The 14,968-nt window shown below is 55.3% G+C and overlaps 2 protein-coding genes across 2 annotated transcripts; one reads left to right on the forward strand and one right to left on the reverse strand.

Moving 5' to 3' along the window:
* Positions 1-1,029: 1,029 nt before the first annotated feature.
* INS49_004562 (uncharacterized protein) lies at positions 1,030-5,489 on the forward strand (the record flags this gene model as incomplete). Its single annotated transcript, XM_043165351.1, has 4 exons — positions 1,030-1,783; positions 3,029-3,710; positions 3,773-4,062; positions 4,927-5,489. 4 exons carry the CDS (start codon positions 1,030-1,032, stop codon positions 5,487-5,489), a joined length of 2,289 nt encoding a protein of 762 aa, XP_043018066.1.
* A 723-nt stretch (positions 5,490-6,212) lies between these two features.
* INS49_004563 (uncharacterized protein) lies at positions 6,213-14,968 on the reverse strand (the record flags this gene model as incomplete). The annotated part of the gene is made up of 15 exons (XM_043165352.1): positions 6,213-7,070; positions 7,130-7,450; positions 7,510-8,811; positions 9,216-10,151; positions 10,220-11,083; positions 11,545-11,823; positions 12,009-12,481; positions 12,613-13,261; positions 13,318-13,474; positions 13,539-13,618; positions 13,704-13,714; positions 13,786-14,128; positions 14,198-14,466; positions 14,538-14,682; positions 14,765-14,968. 15 exons carry the CDS (start codon positions 14,966-14,968, stop codon positions 6,213-6,215), a joined length of 6,891 nt encoding a protein of 2,296 aa, XP_043018067.1.

Consider the following 14,968-nt stretch of genomic DNA (forward strand, 5'->3'; position numbering starts at 1 on the left):
CCTGATGGCACGGTCGCCGTGTCTCCTCACACCAGACCACGCTCTTCTTATACCACGTCCTGGTATCTAGCTGCAACGGCGCTTACACGGTCCATCCAGCCCCTCATTTCAACTGGGGCCCCAACAGAGAAAAAAAGGGCATCTTGGCGGTGATGGTTTTCGCAGGCCATTGTCCGCGCATTGCTGATAGTCGATTGCGCGATCCGCAGGAACGAGCAGGAAACGATGCCCAAAGCGGCAGGCGACAACAACGTGAAGTTGTATTTCCAGGATTCGTCCTATCAATTCATAGCAGGCCAAGAGAACCAAGACTGAGCCAAGTGCGGGTCACGGCCTTGGTAATGTGGAGTGATGTCGTCCACTGATTAGTCCGTTCTAGTGTGGTCATCACCTTCCCTGACGCGTCTAACACGCCGTACTTCAGCCAACGTCGGCCTACGATGCCCAGCTTCTTCCATCTGCCTACCCAGCTCCTTCTGGCCACCCACCCAGTACAAAAGAGAATTAGCTGCATATGCCACCAGAAAGAGAAAAAAATGTAACTATGACTAACCTTTCCAACTACAAGTAACTGCGGATACTTGGGGCTATGTGGTAGTACCAACGCAAAGCCTGCCCGAATTTCATATTAGAAGGGACGAGCATAGTAAAAATGCCGCACATATGGTCAATACACCATATACAGACTGTTTAGCTTTGGAAACTTGAAACCTCGAAAGGATCTAGGCCTCTGCACACTGCTTTTTGGTCTCAGTCTTTGATCGTCTCAAGGCTTTTAAAGGGTGTGGTTCTTGACATGCTTACAACGATGCATTCAATTGTGACGTGTGATTATAATCTCCTTTAGTCACTCTGTCACCGACTTCAATTAGGCAGAATGAGCTGCTCAGTTTGAATCCCCTTGTTGAAGGATTCGGCAAGTAAGCACCGATTGCCGGTCATGAAATCTGACAACGTATGCTCAGTGCTCTTTCCCCGCTCGTCTCATCACGTCTCGTTGCCTTTTTATCATAAAAACGTTCAGATGAGATGGCGGGCCCGGCATTCTCATCCCCTGAATGGTACCGCAACCTCAAGGACACGGATGTCAGCACCGATATTGGTCGGCTGACCATCTACCATCTGGGATTCAAGCAAGCCGCGGGTGGCACTCTGATATTCCCGCCGTTAGACTTCTCTACCGCTCCACGAGCCGTGCTTGATGTTGGGACAGCAGACGGACTGTGGATGCGCGATGTCCAATCCTCGCTAGCCACGCCGCCTCACGGCGCACACACCTTTACCGGTACTGACCTGAACTCCTCATTCTTCCCCAGCACCACCCCCCCGAACACGACCTTTGTCAAGCAAGACATCAACGCAGCGCCTCCATCATCCTGGCAGGCATCCTTCGACCTCGTGCACCTGCGCATGATCCTCATCGCCGCCGGGTCCGGCGCGAAGCAGCGCGCCGTCGTCGACGAGCACATGATCAAGCTCGTCAGGCCCGGCGGCTGGATCCAGATCGGGGACTGCGACCGCGTCTGCCCGACGCCTGAGGAGGAAAACCCGCGCTACCACGACATGTTTGCGTGCATCCGGGCGGTGTGCGAGGCATCTGGGGCGGCGCCCCTGGAGGCGCCGAAGATGAGGACGTGGTTGGAGGAGGCCGGGCTTGAGGACGTGCAGGAGCGGACGGTGATGCGGGCAGTGGGGAAGAGGAATGTGGCGGATGAGGTTTTGGGCAGGAAAGGCATTGCAGCAGACTTGATCATTGCGCGGGCTTTTGCGGGGGCTGCAAAAGGTGAGTAGTTGTACACCCTATTACATTGTTGACATCTGCAATAGTTATGCGAACGACAAGCTGATTGTGGTACATAGCTTTGGATCGATCTCTGAAGCCTCTGCCAGACGCACGACTGGATACGTTGGAGGTAGACTTGGAGAAGGAGTTAAATGAGATAGGGGCTTTCTTCCCGATGCGCTTTGTCTGGGGTAGAAAACCGCATTAGTCCTCCGGTCCTTATAACACCTACAATCATGGCAAAGAATATACCCCTTTATATTAAAGAATTACTTGGCATCTTTACTTTTTCCAATGTGGTGATATCTCTGAGAGACGATAACTACCTTCGGAAAAAGCTATTCTCAGGGGGTACAAGAGAGTGATCCTTTGCTGCAAGGAGCTGCAAGATCCGCCTTATGCGTCTCCTTGCTGATTTTTTCCTAACTACGTATGGCCCACAGAATACCCCTCTTTCCCCAGCCGTATTTCCCTCTCTTCAATCTCATTTTGGCCTCCATATTCAGGTGATCAAGTCTCTCAAATATACTTACTGTCTTTGTCTCGACCAAGGCCTGAAATCCCAAGGCAAGCACTCTTTTTCGCCTAGGGAATTGGAAAATCACCTTTATAACTAGGTAACGGGTCTTGAAGACCAGCCAATAGTGGTGCCATCAGACTTGGAAGATATTTCTTCCCGACGTCCGTCCTCCCCAGAAAGTATGGCTGGCACAGATCAGCCTAATGGTGATGAAAGCCGCGAGTCGGGCTTCGGGGTAAGTAAAATACCACCGCCCCTGCCGTCCTTTTTCTGAGTCCGTCGATGTACCAGCAGAATTTACTCACCTCTCTCGTAGCTATGCTCCGATTGTCAAGGTCTGGATCTCCGCGAGGACAAGTTTATTCTCCGATCAGTCGATCCCACGGCTCCCATTCCTAAGCCGCACCATAAGGATACGCCAGTTGTCCGGCCCTCGAAAACGCATTTGACGTCAGGAAACGGGCAAAGTGTCTTCTCGAACCTGGAGACCATGTCCGAACGGAGAGATATTTGCGTGTTTTGCCAAGTCCTATGGCGAGCTGTCAATCGGTATAGTGGCAGCAGAGCCCCGATTACGGGTCAACGTGATGAGTCGGATACAGCCACTAGGTCTCAGAAAGGACTGGGCAGTACTCCCAAAGACTATTCAGGTACTTACTGCCGAATTGATAGATCTTCGATATGTTGACTGAAAATGAAACCGATTTAGGACGCTATGCTTTTAGTCAGGGCTATTGGGCAACGCTACCTCTGGGTGGACTCGTTGTGCATTGTTCAAGACAGCACAAGCTCGTGGGAGCTCAATGCAAAGGCAATGCATCTCATCTATGGCAACGCCTATTTCACCACGTGTGCTGCTGCTGGAGATGCGACGACGGGACTTCGTGCTGTCAGACCCATCCTTTCAGTGGTCGGAGAATATGTAATGAGGGCAAAGACGCACCACCAAGGTCTTTCTCGCCCGGCGGCTTATTTAACCCCTGAACGCCTCCAAATGATGGCCAAGGATCCTATTCGCGAGGCCATTCGCAACAATATCGCCATCAAGCCTCAAGGGTTTGACTCGTCAAATCCTACGTCATCGTCAAGTGAGGTTCTTGGAGGCCTGGCCGAAGATGACGAGAGATACAAGCCCTTGGTCATTGATTATTCACCAGCAATCAGGTTGCTGGTATCAAGATCCCCCGAGAACGTCATACAGGGCTCCTCCTGGGACGAACGTGGTTGGACATTCCAGGAACGCCCACTGTCACGAAGGTGCCTCATCTTTGCCGAGGGCCAAGCATATTTCCAGTGTCGCTCGACTGTCATGTCGCAAGACAAGCATTCTGACTCTAGTCAACGCGGGTGGTCACTTGATTGGACCAATTCGCCGTTGCGGACACTGGGCGAGTTGAAGAAGAGGGCGTTCTGGTTTTACATGAAATGCGTTGGACTCTACACCGGCAGGCAGCTAACAAAACCCACAGACATATTGACGGCATTCCAGGGAAGCGCATGGCTGCTGGAACAGTACCTGAGGGCTGGGCTCCACTCCTATATGGGATGCCCAGGTCTCACTTCGACCTGGCTCTCCTGTGGACACCCATGTCCACTCTGTGTCGGAGGAAGAGAAAGCACCAAAACAGCCACCATGCATCAGCGACTTCTTCAAGCTGGGAAAACCACTTCCGTTGCGACGAGTGCTCATCAGCAGACACCGACTTTGGGCCAAATGAATTCCCAAGCTGGTCGTGGAGCGGATGGATGCATGGCAAGTGTGAGTACGAGGCTGGGATGCTCGATGGATGTCTTCCCAATGTGCATTTGTGGCTGAAACATCACACGTGGATCCTGTGGTACGTACGAGACCAAGATGGGAACTTGAGGCCTTTGTGGGACAGAAGATCACTCCAGGAAGACATTAGCGAAGATGGCCGCTGGCGAGGCTATTCGGGACATGATAGACCCCAGGTCTCCCCCCTTGCAAGTGTCGAACCGCCCTCGGCCGGTCTCGAAAGGCCGAAGTCACGAAGGCATGGCTACTCAGACGATGAAAGTTATGACATTGACCCCGAGTCGAGCTATTCGAGTGACACTGAAACAGCGGCACAACCATACCAAGATAGACGTGCAGGTTTCGCAAGCCCTGCACACAGGCCGATGAATACATCCAGACAGGCAGCGTCGGGAATAGATGGCTGGGCACTTCGTTCCAACCAAGCAGACCTAGCAGCTATCACGCCTCAGTACTATAACGGGACTGCTCATGAGGACATGTCCCGCGCAAGTCGGTTACCGGGAGAGTCTGTATCCTCCCCACAGCAGCATGGGGACTTCAGGCTTGATTATGGCATGCGGCCCTTCATGGTGTCTCCACATAACTTGAACCCTTTGATGCCATCCATGTATTATAATCCTGACTATATGCAACCTCCACCTCCACCTCCTCCAGTCGAAGCTTCCAGTCCCTATCCACGCCGAACACTAGACAAACGGGTGTCTTTTGACGATGCACGTGTCCCCCAACAAGACGCGAGCCGGCATTTGGGGGAAAGAGCGCCAAAGACAAACCAAATGACTCGGACCGAAACCTCCTCTACGACAAGCTCCCAACAACACACCCACACATCTGCCGTACCAGGCGTAGATGTCTATGGCCGCCCTCCCAAGCCAGGCGCCAAACCCGGGAACGAATTCACACGGATTCTGCCCGACAACCCGTTCGGGGTCAACCGCGGACCATTCAGCGCACCTGGCCATGGGAACGCGGGGGCAATGCCCGTGTTGCAGTTCTGGACATTCAGGCACTTGCTGTATGTGAGCATCCAAGAGCCTCGGGATCAAAATAGCAGCAGCAGCAGCAGTAACCGGCCGGGCGCCGGCCTCTGCAACTGTGACATCCGCGACAGCTCCGGCGGTTGGTGCGGAGTCATCAGACTCCCTCGGTCGTACGCCGAGTCTCGCCTCAACAAGCAGCTCTTTTTTTGTGGCACTAGCGGATGCGAAGGGCTTCACCGCGGAAGAATGCCCTGTATGGAACTACTACATCACCAAGGAGAGGGAAGACTCCGAGTGTGGGATGTGTACTTTGTCTTGTTGCTGGAGAGGAACAATGAGAAGGCACTATGGGAGCGTGTCGCTCTTGGAAAGGTGTCCAAGGCTGCTTTCAGTGATTCAGAGTGGGCTGAGATCAAGCTTGGCTGAATAAGAGCCAGCACTAGATCTTGGGACGTAACACACAAGCTGGGAGAGATCCAATGATGGTGCACATAATTTCTATAAATGTTGAATATAGAGACGCGCAGGTATTCCTAGAATGTCACATGCAAGCTTTCCTGCGGTTTCCGTTGTCCCAAGTTCTCGTACCAAGGCCACGCAGCGAGCCCTACCGTAAGAGAACGTCTCGAGTCTGGGCTGAATGTCGATATGGCGCAATATTCGATGATTCATAGTATCGGAGACCTACCAAAATTCTGACTGAAAAAGTCCTTTCGCTTTTTCAGAAGCATTGGGGAGCATACCATACCCCCACCCTGGTTGTGGACAGGCCAGTGGACAGGCCAGTGGACAGACCAGTGGACCCTGGTGGACCCTGGTGGACAGTCTGGTGGTAAAATGGCGAGTGGGCAAGTCGCAGTTCTAGGCGCCTATGCGCCCGAGACTCGTGGAGAAAATAAAGTCACCGTATTACAGTATGCCTGTTTAGATGGAAGAGAACGTAAAGGGGTTATTTTCTGAGAGAACGGGGCTGTCTGAGTGTATTTATGTCAAGCCCTCTCGGCCCGAAGCGAAGTATATGGGGTTCTGGTCACCGCGGCCACTGCTTCAGTGGACAGGTCAGTGGACAGGTTAGTGGACAGGTCAGTGGACAGGTTAGTGGACAGGCCAGACCTAAATACAGATAACCGTATTAACACCAAGCCGTTCCTACATCACGTCGGCCGCCCCAGCCTTGGCAACAACCAATTCACCAACGGCGTTTATCGACTTCCCACTCGTCATATCGAACACGGTGACGTCGGCCCCAAAGTCCTTCCGCATCCAGCTCCGCAGCTCGACAGCCATGAGCGAGTCCGTCCCATAGTCCGCCAGCGTCTTCCCCCCGTCCACGTCCTCGACAGCAACGCCCAGCGCCCGCGCCACCTTGGCCCTCAGGGCGTCAGTGACGACGGCCCGGCGCTCCTCCGCGCCGCCCGCCTGCCGGAACAACAGCGCGGGGTCCGCGTCCGGGAGAGCATCGGCGCGCCCGGCGCCGGCGGCGTCCTGGTCCCGCGGGCTGTTGAAACCCGCAAAGAGGGGCCGCAGCGTCGCCGGCATGGGCTCCTCGCCGCGCGCGGCGTAGTCCAGCGCGGTGCGGGCGCCGACGAGCAGCTGGCTGTGCGTCTCGCTCAGGGGCGCCGGCAGCGCAGGGTCGCAGTAGTGGCCGAGGATCCCGAGGAGCTCCCCCGTCTCGATGGGGGCCAGCCTGCGCGCGTTGGCGCGGATCGCCTGGCTCTCTGCGCTGCGGCGGGCGACGTAGCCGGCGGAGCGCATGTAGCCGATGTCGAGGGACACGGACGCGCGCATCCCCTGGGCCGAGCGGAGGCGCGCGAGGGTGTCTTGGAACACGCAGCCTGCTGCGTAGTTGCTCTGGGAGGGGTTTGCGTAGACGCCCATGAGGGACGATAGTAGGATGAAGAAGTCCATGTCCTTGGGCAGGAGATGGTGGAGGTTCCAGCTCGTGGGCACCTTGGACTGGATGTTGAGGGACCATTGACTGTGGGTCATGTTTTCGAAAACGGAGTCCTGAGAAATTATTCAGATTCAGACTGACAAGGCAGGTTGGTGCAGGGGCTCAAGCTTACATGAAGGACCATCGTGGCATTGAAGCATCCCTTGACTGGAGGCATCGTGGCTGCGCAATCTTGCAGCATGGCCTCGAGGTCAGCAGACGAAGACACATCACAACGCGGCGCAACCACTTGGACGCCTCGCTTGGTGAGCTCAGCGAGTGTGTCGACAGCCGCCTGCGAAGACGGCCCAGAGCGTGAGGGCACAATCAAATGCCGGGCACCCCGATCCACCATCCATCTCAGTATGACCTGGCCTAAGCCGCCGAAGCCCCCTGCGACGAGGTACGAATGGTCTTTGCGAAAGCTCCAGTTACTCTTCAAGGTCGTGTACCTCTATGCGAAGAGTTTAGCATCCTGGCAGTAATCATCACGGGGGCTCTTCTTTGACTTACCGGGACGACCTCCTCCGGAGACAAAGAAATTACGACACGGCCTGTGTTTGCTCCACTTTGTATAAGTCGGAACGCCTGCTCAATCTGGGCTGCTCCAAATAGCTGCAAAGGCGCCGGGCCTCTATGCCCGGCCACAAGAAAGGCGATAATCTTCTCAGCCAGCTCTCGCGTGAGCTGATGGTTCGTCTGGGCAATGTGAAGCATGTCCACAGCGGTGAAGCTGACATTCTTCGCAAAGCCGGACACGGCAAGGGACGAGTTCGCTTGGACGTTTCCCTTGCCAATCTCAATGAAGTGGCCATAAGGTGCGACGCATTCCCAGCTAGCCTGTAAGCTTGCAGCGGGCAGGGAGTTGACAACCACGTCAACACCGACTCCTTTGGTTGCACGCATGATGCCCGGAGCAAAGGTCGTATTGCGACTGTAGAAGATGTGCTCGGTCGGGAGTTTAAATCGCTCGACCAGAAATTCCTTCTTCTCCTTGGAACCCACAGTCGCGAACACCTCGGCGCCCAGCATCTGGGCAATGGCCACCATCATTTGCCCCGTTGCTCCAGCAGCCGCGTGGATGAGTACCTTGTGTCCCGGGCGTACACGCGCGACGTTGACCAGTGAATGGTATGCCATCATACCCGGAACAAGGGCAGCAACTGCCTCACTGAAGGACAACCCATCAGGTATCTTGCACACGAGCTGTGCGGGAGCCCGAGGGTGGCTGCGCATGCAACCCGGCACGGCAGCGAGCACTCGATCACCGGCTTGGAAGTCTGCACAGCCCGCTCCGACGCGCACTACCGTCCCCGCGCACTCGAGGCCTATTTCCTCGTCCGCACTGAGTCGTCCGAGGGCAATCTGGACGTCGCGGGAGCCCACCCCCCATGCCGCCGCCTCGATCTCCACCTCGTCAGCTTGGAGGGCTGAAGGCCTCGCGTCTTCGACAAAACGTAGGGTGTCCAGCATCCCCGGCGTGCCGACGTCGAGTGCCAGCCCCGGGCGAGGGCCGGACGGCCAGCGCTCCTCTCGCTGCTGTGGCTGTGTGCAGGCCATGTATTGGTTTTGGACGTCGACTGCGCGCTCGAGCCGTCCGATGGTCAATTGTCCTTTGCGGACGATGAAATCGTCTTCAGAACATGAGGGCGAGTCTTCAAAACACCTTTGATGAACCTCAGACACAAACCGAGCGTCGCTGGCGTCCTTGAAAGGAGACTGATAGACCAGCGTCACCAGGTGCTTGCCGCCTTCTTCGGAGCGAAGCGTGCGCAGGAATCCCACCGCCAGGGCGCAATGCGGATCGGCTTCATGCTGCGGTGCCGCCACCCATAGCAAGTTTTCCAGTTGGGCAACGAGCGCCTTGTCCCGCAAATTCGGTTTCGGAGACGGACGCGAGAAATGACGAACCAACTTCGAGGAGGGAAATGACCTGGTCTTTGGGAGATACATCCCAGTCGTGGCTGGCCACGCTGCTGAGATGGACCACCTCTGTAGTTTGAATGCAGTGGCCTAGCTCAGATGCTAGTGACTGTTGAATGTGCGAGTTCGGGTCCGTTAGCAGCCACGTCTTCTTGGCTTTATCTTGGGCGTCGATACTCGACCCCCAGGGCTGGCAGCGTGGCCTCCGAAATTATAGTGCTGCATATATGGCTTGCCTCGCTTGGGTAGTCCCAGAGGCTCGCATCGATCCCCGAGAACCCCGCCTCGCGTAGGACCTCATGCCATTGCTCCTCCGTGGCCAGGGGTCCATGTTGGCGCCACTCCTCGGTCGCCAAAAGCCAGCCCTCGAGACAGCCAAATCCAACATTAAAGCACGCAGAGTTCGGGACAACACCCTCTTGGAAGAGCAGGCGCCCGCCCTGCCTGAGCAGCTTGCGCGCATTTCCCAGGGTCCGGCTCAAGTCTGAAGTCGCGTGGAAGACGTTCGAGGCGATGGCCATGTCATAGCTCCCGAGCTCGAATCCTTGTGAGGCGGCGTCTCGCTCAAGGTCTAACGTCTTGAACGAAATACGGCCCTTGAACTCGGCGAACTCGGCGCGCGCTGCCTCAAAGAAGGCCGGTGAGATGTCGGTATACGTGAATTCGTAGAAGCACTCCCGCCCCGTCTTGGCCTCGATGTCTCGGAAGCAGGCCATGAACGCCCGCGTCATGGCACCCGTCCCCGCGCCGACCTCGATGACGCGCAGCGCGGGCTGCTCGTGGGATGCCAGACTGATGAACTCAAAGAGGCGGCGATCAAGCGAGTACGTCCTGGAGAGGTAGCCGTAGAACTTCTCGGCCGCGCCGCTGTTGAATAGCAGCTCCAGGGGGTCCGTCTCGCCACGAAAGAGGGAGGGCAAGGCTCGTGCGACAAGGGGAAAGATATGGAACCCGGCCTCGGCTGCCTCGCACTCGCAGAGGCGGCGGTCAAGCTCCTCGCCGCCGAGATCAACCTCGTCCTCGTGGCCTTGCTCAACGACATAGCGCTGTTCCAGCAATGCGGCATACTTTTGCAGATGAGTGGATGCCGCTTGGCGCTCTGCAGGCGACACCTCTCTCAGCGCCTTGCGTGCCGCGACACGCAATAAGAATTCCATCTCCGGCATCAGCGCCTCCGAGGCGGCTTCGTCGGCGTCCCCAAATCGCTGGCGTCGAGATGCTCCTGCAGTGCCCTGCCGTGCAGCGAGCTCAGCTGCGGCTTCCATGCAATCTGGTACAGAGATTTGCCCGTTTGCTCGACCAGCGCCCCGTCAGGCCGTGAAACCTCGGCCATGACGACCTTCCCGACGGAGAACAAGGCGGAGCCATCATCAGCTATACCATAGGCCGACGCCTCAAACTGCCCCGTCTTGCCGTTGATGTTCTTGGCAAAGCTGCCCAGCTGCACCGAGTCTGTGGCCCTGTCCCAGACCCTGGCCGCGATCCACATATTCTCCACGCTGTGTGCCATCATGGTCGGGCATCTGGTTCGGGACAGGCCTCTCGAGATGTTGGCGAGGTTTGGCTGGACACAGGAGTCCAGGACGGCAGGATGGACGGGGCTGTTAAGTATCTGATAGTGCTGTGATGCCGAAGCAATGTTGACACGTGCAGAGAAAGTGCCATGGCCGTCCCAGTCTAGATTGGCGAGGTTCTGGAATGATGACTTGAAATCGAGCCCGATGTTCTCCCGATTGAAGGAATAAAAGCTGTCTGTGGGCAAGGATTCCTTACAGATCGAGCTTGCGTCCTTGACGCATTCCCGGATTCTCTCGTGAGCCAGGAGTTGCTCACGGCCACCGTCAACAGAATCTGTTAATTCGGGTTCGAAAGAGACACGTATTGTCGCATGGAAGCATTCTGCCCAGCTGTTTTGGCGGAAAGTGAAGATCCGCGTCTCGTACCAGATGGCGTCTTCCTCCCCTCCGTTCTCCATGGGCAGCACATGGAGTTCAGTCTCTGTGGACTCTTGTGAAGTCTCTCCAATGACAACGGGTGACAAGAAACGGGCCTCTTTGATCAGAAAGGCTGCTACAACGCGGTCCTTGGCGCTCGCCATCTGCTGCACGGCTTCAACTGCCATGACAACCATACCTGTGCCTGGGCATACAGCAACGCCATCGACCTGCCGAAGAAGAATTAGGTACTTTGTAAAGCCTTTCGTAGACAAGTCGTGGGATAAGACATGGGGAGACCTACACAATGATCACCGAGCCAGGGGTGTGTTTCGAGGCTCAACCAGTTCCTCCATCTCGGTAGAAGCTCATTCCAGTCATGAGCACGTCGCCCCAGTAAATACCCAGGGGCGGACTTCCTCATTCGGTAGTCTCTGGCGATGCGAGACTCGCTCCAGTAGCGTCGGCTGTGGTCGAAGGGATAAGGAGGGCAGTCGGTAAGAGGTTGCAGTTTGGTACCCGTGTGGCTATTTGCAGCTGCCGCCGAAACTGAGTGTCCGGAGCAAAACAAAGAACCGACTACAGAGAGTAGGGTCTGCACATTTGGCTTCGACCGTTCCAGAATAGCATGATAGCGGACCGAAGGGACTGTGTCCTTCAGTGGCCTCCGCAGAGCTGCATGTGGTCCAACCTCAATCAAGTCCGTGATTCCACCGGCCACGAGGGCGAGTATTGCATCCGGACCCTTGTTGGTGAGTCGCTTCATGGCGTCCACGAACCGTACAGGTGACACAAGGTTGTCGACCCAGTAGTCAGGCATTGAAAGTAGCTTCGGTGCGATCATGTTTCCAGTAACAGAGCTCACCATGATGGTTGCGGGCGAACGGGGGTTGCCTGTTGTATGCGGTATCTTACCGGGCTCCAGAACACCCATTAGGGCACGATATTCCGTAGCTATAGCTCGCATGGCCTGAGATTAATTCTTAATTAGTTTCTACTCAAACATCATGACGATAATGCCCCAGTCAAAATATCATGAAAATCTTGATTAGTGAAAGATGGGGCGCTTGCAACATGATAGCCCATTGAAAGTGTGAAGTCAAACAAAAAGAGACTCGAGCATTTGGGACTAAGAAGGACCAAGGGGACACATACCGGTGAGTGATATGCCACGCCTGTATTCACCGTCTTCGCAAAGACGCCCTGCTGGTCCAGATGTCCTTGAATGATCTTGATGGAGTCAACAGGGCCTGAAAGCGTGACGTTCGTCGGGCTATTAACACAAGCAGTGTGGACCGTATTGTCCTCGGTCGTCAACCCAAGCTTCCCGAGCAGACTTGGGACTTTGATCTCGTCCAGATTGGCCGAAATCATCGCGCCTGGATTGGCAGTGGTGGCCGCGAGTTTCCCAGCCAGCTGCCCTCTGAAATATGCCACCTTGCAGGCCGATCTCTGAGACAGGGCACCGATGGTGTAAGCGCCCGCGATCTCTCCACTGGAGTGGCCAATTACCCCGGCAGGAGAGACGCCGAAGTTGCGGAGTAGGTCGACCAGAGCGATTTGCAGTGCTGTACATAGTGGCTGGCTGCGCTGGGGAAGATCAATGTCTTGACCATCGCGAAGTGCATCTGGTGATTTGGGTTGTCAGCCTTATTCACAACTAAACTTCATTTGCTTGTGCGGTGTGGACTACTAGCCCGCAGCGCTCTTCAAAGTTGTAAGGTCGATGAAGAAGACGTGGAGAGAGATTTCCACTTACCTAACAGGGACCATTCAGCACCTAAGCTTGCAAATATCTCATCCGATTCTCGAAGACTGGCCTCGAAAACAGGGTACTGCAGGAGCTCAAGCCCCATTCCCGCATATTGGGCCCCTTGGCCGGTGAAGACTAGGCCAATTGACGCCTTCTCAGGCGAAGCACGGACAGGGGGCGCAAAAGTGAGCTGATGTCGGTCATGGTTTCCATATACACCGTCTGCCACGGCAAAGGTCCGCCAAGGCATGATGCTGCGTCTCGTCCCCAGGGTGTAGGCCAGCAGGTCGAGCTTGCGGGGGTCGTTGATGTGTGCCTGGTAATAGCTCTGGTAAGCCTGTACCATACGGTTCGCAGCTCCGGCGTCGGCGGCAGAACAAATGAGAAGCTTCGGGATTGGCTTTCTGATCGAGGTTCCGTTGGCAGAGGTGCCATTGGCAACATGTCCATTAGTAGCAGTATTGCCGTTGACGGTCCCTCCTGCACGTGCTGTGGAACTCGTGTCGCAGTGGTGAAAGCCCGACAACCCATGCTCTTGCAGGTAGTGAAATGCATCATCGAGAATGATGTGCGAATTTGCACCTCCCACACCAAATGAGTTGACTGAAATTCTTCGCAAGCCGTCTGTTGGCCAAGGGATAGAACGGGTGGGGACCTGGCAGCGTATGAGGCATGTATACCTATGGGGCGTTGATAAGAGGGAATGCTTACCTGTATGTTATATGACTCGGCATCAATTCTGGGATTAAGCCTCTCAAAGAGAGCGTTGGGTGGAATAATGCCTTTTTCCAATACCAGAATGGCCTTCACGATGGCTGCCAGGCCACTTCCACCCTCTAGATGGCCAATGTTTGCCTTAACGGAACCGCTGCGAGAGGGAAAGGGGAGTCAATTCAACATATCCTCTGAGATATATCCGGAGCCCAACTTACACGAAGAGAGGCTCTTGAGGGGATCGGCACGAAGCAAAGACCTTCCCAATCGCCGATGTCTCTATCGGATCGCCAACTGGCTGAGATTTGTGTTAGCAACAGTTCATCACTGCCCTCAGGCCGGGAATCCTTATCATTTAGGTCCTCTCTCTGATGAAAACTTACAGTTCCTGTCCCTGGAGACACGAAATAGTTCCGGTTAGCGCACTACTCTTCGTGCGCCATGTGATAAGTAAGCAGTACGAACCATGAGCCTCAACATATCTCGTGCGTTCGAAAGAAAGGCCTGCCTTTCTGTAGGCATCGCGAATAAGAGCCTCCTGCGCCTCAGAACTCGGCTGGGTAAGGATCGGTGTGCGTCCGTCATGGTTTGAAGCCGTGGATCGCACAACCGCACGAATAACATCGCCATTCGTTAGAGCGTCAGCTAGCGGTTTGATGACCACAGCCAGCACGCCTTCGCCCCTGGAATAACCATTAGCGCGATCGTCAAAGCTGAAGCAGAGACCATCGGGCGACAGGAAGTTCATGTTGGCCATCAGGGCCGAAGTCTCTGGGCTCAACATGATGTTGGATCCAATCACGAGTGCCTGCTCAAGTTAGAAAGAGTTAGAAACCACTTAAAACCATCAAAACCTAGACTAAAACTTTGCACAAACCGCGCTGGCATTGCCCGTCATGATCGACTGACAGGCCATGTCCATGGCAACCATGCTCCCCGAGCAAGCTGTGTCGATATGCATGCTTGGTCCGCGCAGGCCGAAGTACCAACTGATCCTGTTTGGAAGCATCGAAGGGGTGCTGCCCAAAGCGGCCTGTATTGGTGCCGCGTCAGGATCCTTGGCCCCAAGTCGGGCAAAGTCATCAGCAAAGGTTGCGGAAAACACGGCAGTACGGCTCGAGCGAAGGTCCTCGGCCGCAATGCCCGCTGAAGCAATAATTGGGATTAGCTGATGGTCACGAGACAACTTCTCCATAGCTTGGTGTGAGGGACCCCACCGTTTTCGAAAGCGTGGTAGGCGGCCTCTAATGCCCAACGCTGTTGAGGGTCCATGGATGAAGCCTCTTTGGCCGTGATGGAGAAGAAAGGGGCGTCGAACACGGCCGGGTCTCCGCTGAAGGCATGAGTTCCTCTTGCGGGAAGCTATTCATTATCCTATTAGCGTCACGATATCAAGTCCGTGCAGTTTTTTGGCTCTGGAAAACGAAAATAAATAATCAGATACCATATTTGGCTCCTTGGGCCCTTCCTTGTAGAACCCATCGAGACAGGCCCGGTCTGATGGCCAATCAGTTAACAGGCTTCGCCTCTGCACCATGATCTCCCAGAAGCTCTTCTCGTCGACAGCATCCTGGGGAAGTTTGAAAGACAAGCCAACAATGGCTAACGGCTCGGCTATCTTGCTCGAAAGGTTGCGTTCGGCGGCCAT

Source organism: Diaporthe citri (assembly GCF_014595645.1).
Source record: "Diaporthe citri strain NFHF-8-4 chromosome Unknown scaffold_12, whole genome shotgun sequence".
Classification (NCBI taxonomy): Eukaryota; Fungi; Ascomycota; class Sordariomycetes; order Diaporthales; family Diaporthaceae; genus Diaporthe; species Diaporthe citri.